The 12,620-nt window shown below is 39.5% G+C and overlaps 1 protein-coding gene across 2 annotated transcripts in view; it reads right to left on the bottom strand.

Moving 5' to 3' along the window:
• Positions 1-3,941: 3,941 nt before the first annotated feature.
• LOC106806409 (MOB kinase activator 3B-like) overlaps positions 3,942-12,620 on the bottom strand; it is a 29,984-nt gene continuing 21,305 nt past the window's right edge. For both annotated transcript variants that reach the window (XM_014808335.1, XM_014808334.1), the window contains exons 2-7: positions 10,535-10,685; positions 8,407-8,500; positions 7,488-7,621; positions 6,545-6,660; positions 5,953-6,039; positions 3,942-4,186 (exon numbers count right to left, since the gene is read on the bottom strand). In XM_014808335.1, coding sequence (XP_014663821.1) covers positions 4,157-4,186; positions 5,953-6,039; positions 6,545-6,660; positions 7,488-7,621; positions 8,407-8,500; positions 10,535-10,685 — 612 coding nt within the window. In that variant the 3' untranslated portion in view covers positions 3,942-4,156. The remainder of the gene's footprint in view (positions 4,187-5,952; positions 6,040-6,544; positions 6,661-7,487; positions 7,622-8,406; positions 8,501-10,534; positions 10,686-12,620) is intronic.

Raw genomic sequence — 12,620 nt, 5'->3', positions numbered from 1 at the left:
CCAACCGTTATCTTTTGTTCATTGACGCAACGTTACCTGATTATTAAGGGCAGTTACAAAAAAAGCAGTTACGAACATAGCCAATAAAATAAATAAATAAATAAACGCAGTTATCCATAATTGATGTGCCGCGTTCGGCGCCCGTCCGGAGTGGAGTGCTGCATGGATGTCACCCAAGGCCGACAACAAGATACAATTTATGAATTATAGCGCTGGTAACAATGCCGAGAGCGCATGCACAGCCTCGCTGTATATTTGTAGGTTGCCCTTGCTATAGGCGCGCCATGATTAGCACACCAATAATATTCTTGCGGGCATTGTTAAGTAAGCCGCGTGATAGATAACAAAGGTATCCGCGAGATCCGTTATCGTGATAGTAAGCAATTTAATCTGCACATAGAAAGGACCGAACGAGATCCAAGCTCGTAACGAATCGGGTCATGCCGCATCAGAGTGACTTAAGGATCTCCATGAACAGGACAGACTCAGAGAGTCCCGCGCTAACCTCATTTTCGTCACGGCCAGATCTTATTTGTCTAATAAAATTAATGATAAGAAACAGAACCCAACTTGGGTAGAATAAAATGCAAGACTGCAATATTATATCGACATGATCAATGTAAATCCGCGAATTGCTTGCTTGCAATCGCGCTGCGTGTGTGATATATATATATATATATATATATATAACCAGAAAACTAGAATATAATGTTATCACATCCTCCTTAGACCGTGCCATTGATTCGCGCCCGAGATTTACTGAGCGCGTAAATATTTTTGATAAAATTATACATGTAGTGAGCATATACGCGGAAGTAATTGTGGTTTCGAAATTTTGATATCTCAATTTTTTTATCTGTCGTTTGCATATTTATGATTTCATGTAGTATTGCTGTAAATGAGGTTTGAATTAGAATGACTAATTACCTATAGACAAATATTCAACGTAACAGTAGTCATGCTGTATATAACGCTTGTACTTGGTAAATAAATAACTATACATAAAAACGTGGCCTTGTTCATTACTACCGTCGAAACGATATACAACACAGTCACAGTTATCTAATTAACATTATAATGAGAAATCCACACAGTTAATCATAAATGGCCGTTTACTAAAAGAATTCACACCTCGCGAACTTCATAACGCAAGTATATACTTTCTTGATCTGAGTAGCTATATCATTTAACATAACCGTGCATCATATTCCAGATATCTATACACACTGATATCAACGCATTGGCACAGTAGTAGCATCGAAAAAGGTTAACAAAATCCGTGTTTTTTTATTCTAGATTCCGCACAATCTGCAACAGATTGAAGTTAACAATAATGGTAAAAACGTACATATAGCTGTATGCCACTTTCACTGCTATAAAACAACGAAACACTCGAATAATATGTTACGCGATAAAAATTCATGATGAAAAAACTAGGAATCAATTTTTCTTTGGAAACATATCGTCTAACTAGCAGTTTCTAATGGCGGTGCACATATGAACGCACAGTCATAATAACCAACTTTAAACAAGGATGCGTTTGACACTGACTGCATAGAAAAAAAGATCTCAAGACCAGTTCTGTCTGCAAACTAAAACATTTCGCTTTCAAAGCACCAACGCAGATGCTGTACGGTATCGACACCTACCAGCTCTACAATTTATGACTCCGAAAACAGTAATGTGCATTATATACACTCTTACACAGCCAGCGTCATTATAATGCCACTCTAGCTAAAACAATTCTAACGGCAACAGTCAAGGATTCAAACTAGATTAACACTCCCATTCATTCGCGTGACACGATTCTGTCCTGTAAGATTTCGGTTCGTTTAGTCGCCCTACTTATAGCTGTGATATATGATATAGCTCGCCTGAGAAACCTGAGTCAAATCGTTGAACTGGAACCGAACACTGCAAATCGGTAGAGCTATAGAACGAGACCAGTTCTACGTGAATTAACATCGCGTCATCACATCCCCTACACAAATAACATTTTAAAATAGCTTTCCACGCACGCACGCACGCACGCACGCACGCACGCACGCACGCACACACACACACACACACACACACTATATAGTACACATGATCTTTACATCTCATTTCGAACACCCTGTCTTCATTACAAAACTCATGTAAAAATAAAGTGCCACGTTGAACTGACACTGAAAATCGTGGTAGTCACACAACACAACTATTTACAGCATGGGATCAATACGACTTTGGCTTTAGAAACAGAGTGACACTAACAGGAGTGTCATAATATAGACGAGTATGACTAGCTCGAAACACAAGAAATTCAACCTTTCCATGACCTAGTTTACCTACGATTTATTACGCGAAGCTCAATACTGGCGGCACCCGCCCATGAAAACTATGAATGTCTTCACTAGCCCAGTGGCACACGAAAATTGTTATTAATAGAAACGACATCAGAATTAGCGTTGTACATACCACTTGCCCTGACACTTTACCTTGTATCGATACCTCTTCTTATTATGCAGTTATAGCTTCGAACGTCAGACATGGTTTTAGTCATTCACCTATTCACTAGGGCATGGAAATGTTGAATTTATTTTGTTTCGAGCGAGCCATACTCCTTTATATTATGACTTTCCTGATACTAGTGGTAGATTAACCCGCATAATCAGGGTAATTACCGCAAACTGTTTGTTTGATAACGATTCACATAATTGTGGGTATGCCACTATCATATGAAGGCACTACTACAATCAGTAATTTCATGCATTTTACATTCCTTACCTATCTCCTACTACTGTTTGCTGTGCTCATCATAAAACATTAAAATTCATAGTTGTGTAAGATGTGACACCTATATTGAACTCACCGATCGTTTCTATCAGTGCTGACAGTTTGACAAATGTGCAATTAAACAGTTATATTATTCTGCTTACACGTTTACACCATCCAAGTCTGTACCGACTCAAACGCTTGCATAACATTGATGTTGAAAATTAGGAGAAAAGCAATTCACATTATAACAAGCAAATGCGAGATCCACTAAAAAATCTCAAAGAAACCAACTCAAAAAGAGCAAGGTGAAAATAAAGTCTTCAGTCAGACATTCAATGTATACACACGTCAGCATTATACACACGTCAGCCGAGTCTAACGCATACGGCACCTTCCGATTATATAAAATATAATTGCCGTTAAGAAAAGTGTAATTGCCTTGCAAATAAAATGCAACGTAGGCTCTGCATATTGATTAGCAGGCATTCGTCCACAGCAATTAATTGTAATGCCTAAATCCTCCCCTCCTTTTCGAGCAATCGACTACTACACCGCAGTATGCCTATCTATCCTCTTACCAATGCTTTTAGCTTTGTCAAGTTTCTGCCCCATTTCTTACATCACTATCACACCTCCATATTCCCTATTCTGTTGCTCTTTCATCTCCTTTCCCATCCCTCCCTGTTAGCTCTTGTCTCTGCCTCCTCCAATCAGGAGCATAACATTTGAACTTTCGTCAAACGAGGTTATCCTCCTCTGCTTGTAATCCATCGCTCTCCTGTGAGTATCCAGGCATCGGAAGCAGGTAAAGCCCAGCGCACACGTGAGTAATTTTACTCACGTAAAATGACGCATGAGTCAAAATACTAATGCGTAATAGTTTCAGCGTTCGCCGCACACGTGAGTAAAATTACTCAAGCAATAAGTGGTAATGAAGATCACGTGACTGTGCGCAGCTAATACTGGGCGCACAATGATTTAAACGCATGCACTGTGAGTACCAGTGTTGAGTAAATTTACTCAGCACGCGTGCACACGTTGAGTAAAATGACGCATGAGTCAAAAATGATCAAACACGTTTGATATTGAGTAAAAGGACACATGCGTCAAATTACTCAACGAAAATCCGCCGCACACGTGAGTAAAATGACACATGCGTCAAATTACTCAACGAAAATCCGCCGCACACGTGAGTAAAATGACTCATGCGTAATTTTACTTCAGTAAAATTACTCACGTGTGCGCCGGGCTTAACAGCAAAAAGGTAACATGACGACGCGGGTTGGCAATACCCTTCTGCTTTGATTATGACGCTGACGCCAGGAGCCGGGGACACGGACAGTGCATGTCTGGCTCGTGTGGAGATTGCGTACGCAGCTTGGTTGACAGAGATCTAAACCTAACGGCATATCTTCTCTGTCATTTCCTTCTGCAAAATACAAATCAGCATTTTGTTCTACCAAGTTGTTTTCCATTCAGAAAAAAAGCCTTTCTGATATGGATGTTCATGCAGGCATGGAGGGTCAGGGTTGCAAGGAGAACTAAAGACAATAATGTTCAAGGAATAATTTTATCTGTCTCTATCTGTGTCTCTAAAATCTTTAAACCTATGAAATTTTCACAAAATTTTACAAGTAAATGGAAACAATTTTAAAAAATTCAACGAAACTTACAAAAAGAGAAGAAATATTATTGGCTGGCACCTATAGAATAATCCAACAAGTGCCGCGGAGCGACAGCGCTCATCTAATGTCTACTGCGGTGACTCTGTGGTGGAGTGGTGCGCCGAAACAGTGGAATGCACAGGGATGGTATCAGGAACCTTCTCAAAAGAATGTTCGTTGGGATCGTTATGAAAGTTGCCACGAGATGGCGCGTACGTTTAAGTGTCTTCAGATTAAAGATGGAAGCTCTCATCGTACGTAGTAGCAACAACTATTTGCAAGACAGAATAGGTAAGCACTCATCCATTTACCTACGCAAGCCTACAGGCTGCAAATTGCAATAGAGAGCTGCCACCTGTAACCAATTAACGCAAGCAAAAACTGCACCAACACATGCACTGGCAGCAGCCACTGGCAGTGGCATACGTTACATGTAACATACTGACAGTACAGAATGCCATAGAAATTATACGATTTAAGGAACATACACCTTCTTTAACCAAATTTAGCTTTTGAAATTTCACTGTGACATTGTAGCCTCATACATCCAGGCATGTATAGATTCTACTAGCAAACCCGGCAGTCAAATTCTTTCTAACAGACAGTCAACAAATCCTAGTTTAACCCTCCTCTTGAGGGTCAAAAGGTTATCTGACACTTACTCTTCGCATGTCAGCAAAAAGTAGATTTCATGGTCCTTTCAATAATGCCATAAAAATGCTAGGTCACCGCTGAAACAAAAAAGTTTTTCAATCGCTCCGTCAGACCATGTCCTCAGAAAATGTCTAAAATCTGCCCTGTGCCCATTGACCTTTGACCTGTGGCCTCCAATTTCGGCACAGTGATGGCTTTTCCTACCATGATGCTATACACCAACTATCACGAGCCTAGGTCGAGCCATTTAGATTTGTGCCGCAATTCTGCATTTCTTCCCTATACCTTAAGTTAAGGAGTGAATGTTCCCCCTTCTTTTACACCTCTTGACCTTTGACCTTTGACCCCCAGCTTCGACATCCCAACTCGTTTTGACGATCCCCCCCAGTGTGCCGAATATCGTGACCGTACGTCGAGCGGTTAAGATTTGTGCCCAACTGTTGACGGACGCACGGACGCACGGACGGACGGACGGACGGACGATCAAGCGATTCTACAAGCTGCATCTGACTATGTCAGATGAGCTAAAAACACATGATTGTTAAACTATACTGAATGTGCAATATAAACAAAAATGTTGAGAGATCTAAAAAATGTCAAGTATGTGGAAGGATATCAAGGTGAAATGGGTTTAAAAAGATTTACTATATATATTGTGTTTTTAAAGGCAAATAATGGTTTTTTAATCTATAGATGGTGCATCTTTCCTTCTAGCCATCTTTAATAATAGTAATGGCATATCAACTGGTTTATATTGATTCCTTCTAATATTATTTTAAATAGTACTCAACTCAGTTTTATTGATTAATTAATAATTATGTTTTATTGAGACAGCCAAGTTTTAAATCCCAAAAGGTAAAAGCTTACACATACTCACCAATGGTTCCAATTCTCGCCTTTCTATCAAGTTGAACTCCGTGACAAAGTAGTAAAAATGCTTGTAGCAGGTATTAATGTGTGCTTCCTAGAAACAAACAGCATATCAAATAAATTAATTACACAATAGGCTCATCATACGGGTGAATGCTATACTGTCGTTCCTGCTGAAACTGCTACCGCTGCACGCGTTAATACGGTGAATACTGCTGCTGTTTGTTGCTGATTCTGCTATTGCTGTTGTTGTTGTTGTTGTTGTTGTTGTTGTTGTTGTTGTTGTTGTTGTTGCAGCTAATAGTGCTAGTGCTGTTACTGACACCTCTGCTGTTTGTGCAATGGCTGCTGACATGGCTGCTGCTTGATCAAGCAAATTAAGATAGCTAGAGACCATACTAGCCAAGGGGCTCAAGTTCAATACTTTAAAGATGTCTTCAAGAAATCACGGTTTACCCTCTAAGGTCACAACCTCACAACATCACAACAACAAGAAAGAACTCTCATTGTTGAGAACCAAACCGACTCAAAACGAACGTTACAACGTCACGACAAAAAGCCACCCGTTGTTAACAAGAAAACGTTGACTGTGAACTTACGGCACCGATCGTGACGAGCCTGTCGAAATGGTGAATGTAAACGTGAACGAACACGCGGAACAGTCGAGTCAGGATCTTCTTGCAGGTCGGCTGAAAGTTCTTTGGGAACGGCACATCTGGAATGCGACAGAACACGAATTGTGAGTTGGTGTTCGGAAAGAGTGTTGAACTAGACATACCGCGCCATGTACAAACACGAATTATGAGGTGGTGTTACGAAAGAGAGTGTTGCACCACATATACTGCATAATGCACAGACTAGCACATGGAAAGAGTATGTCTGGATTACGGCAGAACACAAATTGTGAGGTGGTGTTAGGAAAGAGAGTGCTGCACTGCACATACTGCATGATGTACAGACTAGCACATGGAAAAGGTACTTCTGGAATGCGGCAGAACACAAATTACGAGGTGGTATTAGAAAAGAAAGTGCTGCACACCATGTGCAGACTAGCAGATGGAATTCTGTGAGGGTAGAGGGCATAATATCGGACCGTGTTCATTTAGTGTTAACAAAACGGTTCTATGGCATGCCTCAAGCTTGTGCAAGCAATTGTGGGAAATATGGGTCATTATGCTATCTATCCATGAAGTGCAATTTAGATAATAGTTTTTTCGAAAGTAAGCCTTCAAGATAGGAGAAAAATTTACGTGCTATATATTTGGCATCCACGTAGCTCTTTCAGTTGTTCCATACAACAAATTAATTATTTGCATGTGATTATAATTTTGTAATACCAATATACATGAACATACCACCAAAACTGTGCCGAAAAGTACTATACCATGGCCACAACGAAGACTTCTACAGCGACCGTTATGTCACCATTTCAACACATACACAGTCTTATTGTTGGTATCCACAACTTCAAGCATTTGCACAGGTAGCCGTTGTCCTTAATTGCACTCTGCTGCAACTCTGTTGCTGCGCTGATATACTGACCTGCCCTGATAGGAAATATGTCTTCATTGTTGATCTGAGATTCCACCCAGTCCATCAGAAGAGCGATGTACTGATTAGCCGGTAGTGCTGTGGGCTTCTTGTACTTGTTGCCATCTGCCCAGTGATATTCATACCTGCATGAGAGAAAGCCACGAGTAAGTTTACCTGTGTGCACTGGTTCTTAAATGAATCCTGTTGGAATGTGTTAATTTCTAGCTAATCAATCCTCTATTAATCTCACCATCAATAATCAATCAATATGTCCATAACCATTTACTTCGGATATTCTTATATATTATAGTTATAGGTATAATATATAATATATAATATTTATAACGTAATAACGAATATGTTACCAACAATATTAATAACATATTCCTATATAGATGACGCACCCCTACACAACAAAATGCTCGTAATTTTTAACACAAAAAGTCACAATATGGAACAATGAAAAAAATTGAAATTAGAATTTATTTGGAGAAGATTTCATACCAAGCCTGGGTATGCAATCTATTTCAAACCTCACTTCTGTCAGGCCAAATTTAAAAGTCTATGTTACATATTATCATATTATAGAATAATCAATGTATATGCTAAAACTGTTTATTTGTTATTCATACGGGTGCTTGTATTACTTTTTAAGGAATCCCTGGACAAGGAAACATAACATATTGGAGAGCAATTGGAAAACCAGTGAGTTCTGCCACAATTATGCACGTAAACACAATGATGAAACACCGAAACTGGTCGCATTGTCTGCCATGTATGCACGACCATGGCACATTTCTCTCTAGCTTTTACATAACAACGGTTTGGCTGGCATAAACCTTTTCAGCTGCTAAACACGGCTAATGTCGCATTCTCTTTTGAAGGTTGAAACGTAAAAGGAAGGTTCAATACAACCGAAACCACCTACTTTGGTCCACCGGACATCGTGGGACACGTCTGTTCTGTGCAGGAGTCACACACCGTCCCGTAGAGCAGGTTGATTCTGTTGAAAAAGTCGACAACTGAAACAGCAAAACATACGTTAGATTTGTAAAACAAAATACGCAAAGCAAGTAACACAAAAACAAGATAAAGCATTTCTGCACGTACGTTACAATCATATATGATTGTAACGGGATATATCGAGAATGCGGGAGGATGGAGTGGGGAACTGGTACTGTTAACAGCGCGCGAAATTAACGTGAGTCCGCCGGAGACGAATACTCCCTGATTTACTGCCGGACTCCTTGATTTGACATATGCAGGAGTCCGTGTGACTCCCTGAAAATTCTGCTGAGCATGGCCTCGCGGATATGCCGTATTTTTTCAGCAAATGTCCCAAGGCAATTTGGCAGACGTGCAACCGCATGAATCTTCAAAATAAGCACACGCGTTAATCTTAATATCTTTAGTTTTGAACTTCAGACTGCGGACTCCCTAGCTCTTCTTGAGGGCAGGGCGTCCGTTGGACTCCCTTGTTCAAAAGTTAATTTTTACCACTGGGTACATACGGCATAAGAGGAAGACCAGGGTGAAGTCAGACCTTACGAGATAGTTAATGGGAGGAAAATACAAGGTTTCTCCAAGGACATATACACCGTTGCGCAACCATCCAGAAAGGACAGAGAACGGTGTCAGACGTAATCTACATGATATTTCTCATGAATTATTAACATAGATGAATCATAACATGGTTTTCAATTTGGTTGGAATTTTGAATGTAAATTTCCATCGATTTCAGGTAGAGATTACTCGGCGAATAGACACGTATCAAAATTGGGACGAAAAAGAATTGTACTTCACAGTAGATTGCCGGTGAATCTACAAAAATTGCTCTCACTATGGTTACGATGACTGTACTGGTAATGTAACCTAATTCAAAGGCAAGACTGTTCCCAGCTTCTAAGCAGAAAACACATTCTAGTAATAATATTACTAGGCAATGCACGTACGTCACACTCAAGATTTACTAAGGGAATGTTTTTTCCACGAGTAATTTATTGAGCCTATATCTGTTTTGGCATCGAAAGATGTTCGGGATATCCAATTTCAAGCTTCGGCGGATAACAAAGGCAAAATTCAAACCACGTATTTTCTATCCTTGAGATTTCTTGAAAACGGATCTAATCTCGTGCGGTGTTTGCGCGTTTTTCACGGTTCGTAAATGTATATTGACTTTGCAGAGCATATAGTTTGCTTGTCGAAAATGGATTCGCAGTACAGCACACATGGCCCAAGTGTTACTGTGTTAATATGGCAAATACTTTACAAGGTCACACAAGTCGTTAAAATGTGATAAAACACATACCTGGGAGAAAATTCAATAAACACATAAACTGTCCGTGGTTGCACGTCGTCACACTTACGAAAATGAAACAGAGTCCTTGACAATACTTAGACTGCTAAATTGAAAGTGATTACGTCCCCGTAAATACAAAAAAAAAATTTAACTGCTGCATTATTATTCCTATTTTACTATATTGTTCGATGTGAACATACACGCGTGACTCATACATAGCCCATAGCAAGCAATTAATGTCAGGAACATAACATCAAATCGTCCAGTTTTTTTAGATTTTTAACTAGTTGAGAAACAATCTTATCAGGTAAGAATTTGATGATACGTTTAGTCCCGTTAGTTCTTACTTTTAATGTAAAAAAATGGCAACAAAAATTTTACAAATTTTACCATAGAAAATTCGTGACGTAGTCAATTGAACGGGTCAACAAGACAAAGTTAGAACTGGCACTTTTTTCTTGCAACATACATACGGTACATGAGTCATGGTCCTATATAGCATATTTACTAGTTGCACAGAATGTAGACTCTCTCTAGGCATAGTCAGTATAGTGATGGGAAAATATTGATGGAAACAAGATGCAGGGAAGAGGGAGTAGAGGGAGATGGAGGAGAGAAATAGATTAAGAGCAAGAGACAGACAGACCAATTACAGACGGACTGGCGGACAGATATAGACAGACAGTTAGACACAATGATACAGAAATGACATGAAGAAAACATGAAGTTTGAAGCATGAAGAACACAGAAGACTTACCATGTACTGCCAACCAGTCAGTAATGTCTTCGCCATGTGGCAGCACGACAGCATTTTTCAGATCTATGCCGGAGTTGAGAGACGCTTGTGCCTGCTTGTGTAGCGAATACTTCAGAGTTCCCGGCTCAAACTTCTTCTTCGGTCGAAACGTCTGCAACAAGAACATAATCCCACTTGAAATTCTGCCCTAAAACCATAGTTCAAAATACACAGAGAGTCAGAGACACTATACATTGTCTAGCTAGTATTATGTCTATGCATGCACTAGATAGAACATATAGGCCAATAAAACATATAGCAGACTATTAGCACACGACCATGCGTGTAGCCTTAAGCCCGGCGCACACGCGAGTAATTTTACTCAAGTAAAATGACGCATGAGTCATTTACTCACGTGTGCGGCAGATTTTCGTTGAGTAATTTGACGCATGCGTCATTTTACTCAATATCAAACGTGTTTGATAATTTTTGACTCATGCGTCATTTTACTCAACGTGTGCGCGCGCGCTGAGTAAATTTACTCAACACTGGTACTCACAGCGCATGCGTTTAAATCATTGTGCGCCCAGTATTGGCTGCGCACACTCACGTGATCTGCATTACCACTTATTCCTTGAGTAATTTTACTCACGTGTGCGGCGAACACTGAAAATATTACGCGTGAGTATTTTGACTCATACGTCAATTTACTTGAGTAAAATTACTCACGTGTGTGCCGGGCTTTACCATAACACAAATACATCATATAACCATTCAGTTCATCAATGTTATTCATAACCACGCAAACATCAATTAAAATATGATGCTAATTTATTTTGATAGTTATGAATAATGAATATAACCCGAATATAATCTAATATAAAATCTTGACATCACTCATAGTTAAAATACTAATATTCAGTATATATCAGGAGTAGATAATACTAATAGGGATTCCCTATTATCTATACTCCTGGTATCAATGGAGTCAAATACTCCCTGATTTACTGTCGGACTCCCTGATTTGACATATGCAGGAGTCCGTGTGACTCCCTCAAAATTCTGCCATACTAACTATAGTTCGTTCCGGAGCACGGCCTCACAGAATTACTGTATTTTTTCAGCTAATGTTCAAAGAAAATTTGGCAGACGTGCATGCAACTGCATGAATCTTAAAAATAAGCACATGCGTTATTGTTAATATCTTTAATTTTGAACCTCAAACTGAGGACTCCCTTATTTTACTGCGGACTCCCTTTTTTTGAAGTTCGTCGGACTCCCTTGTTCAAAAGTTAATTTCTACCCCTGTAACTATATATCTGAATGTCACTGTAGGATTACACTAGGAAGGTAGGACTGATTCCATCAAGGGCGTATTAAGAATGAACATCCTTAATATGCTCTTGGTTCCATATATTATAGCTGACTGATAATAGTGACCCATGTATGTGCATCCATCATGTACATCGAAAGAATCAGAAGTAAATAAAAAACGTTTTTATCCACCCCTGATGAAATCACAGTCATTCTTAATTACTGTAAAGTCACTTATTTTCGTGGATCCCAATTTTCGTGGTTTCGATAAAAAACATGTTCGTGGATTTTTAAATTCGTGGATTAAAATTGTAGAACCGGCACTTGACATCTGTGCATCGTATTTCGTTGGGAACGTAATTCGTGGATTGACAGACCAACGAAATCCACGAAAATTGGTACCCCACGAAAAAAAGAAATTTACAGTATATCTGCATCAGGAAGTAGGGTTAATCCTTTGCAACAGGAACTCTGTTGTCCCTACGGTCGGTGATTACATGAACTTTTACCATTGCTTTATAAATGTTCAAAATCGACAGTGAAACTAACGTGTTTGTTGAGTAATTGTACTGTTACAGTAGCTAATCCGGGGCAAGCACTACACAACTAGGGTATCTACAATAATTTGGGGGATTAAGTACACAATGCAACCCGTATATATATAAATACATATATATATATATATGTATATATATATATATATATGTGTGTGTGTGTGTGTGTGTGTGTGTGTGTGTGTGTGTGTGTGTGTGCGTGTCGTGTGCGTGCGTTGCGTGCGTGCGTGTGTGTGTGT

This window comes from Priapulus caudatus, unplaced genomic scaffold (assembly GCF_000485595.1).
Source record: "Priapulus caudatus unplaced genomic scaffold, Priapulus_caudatus-5.0.1 Scaffold158, whole genome shotgun sequence".
NCBI classification, from domain to species: domain Eukaryota; kingdom Metazoa; phylum Priapulida; class Priapulimorpha; order Priapulimorphida; family Priapulidae; genus Priapulus; species Priapulus caudatus.
Note: the sequence above shows the minus strand (reverse complement) of the source record. Positions and strands in the feature narration are given on the sequence as shown.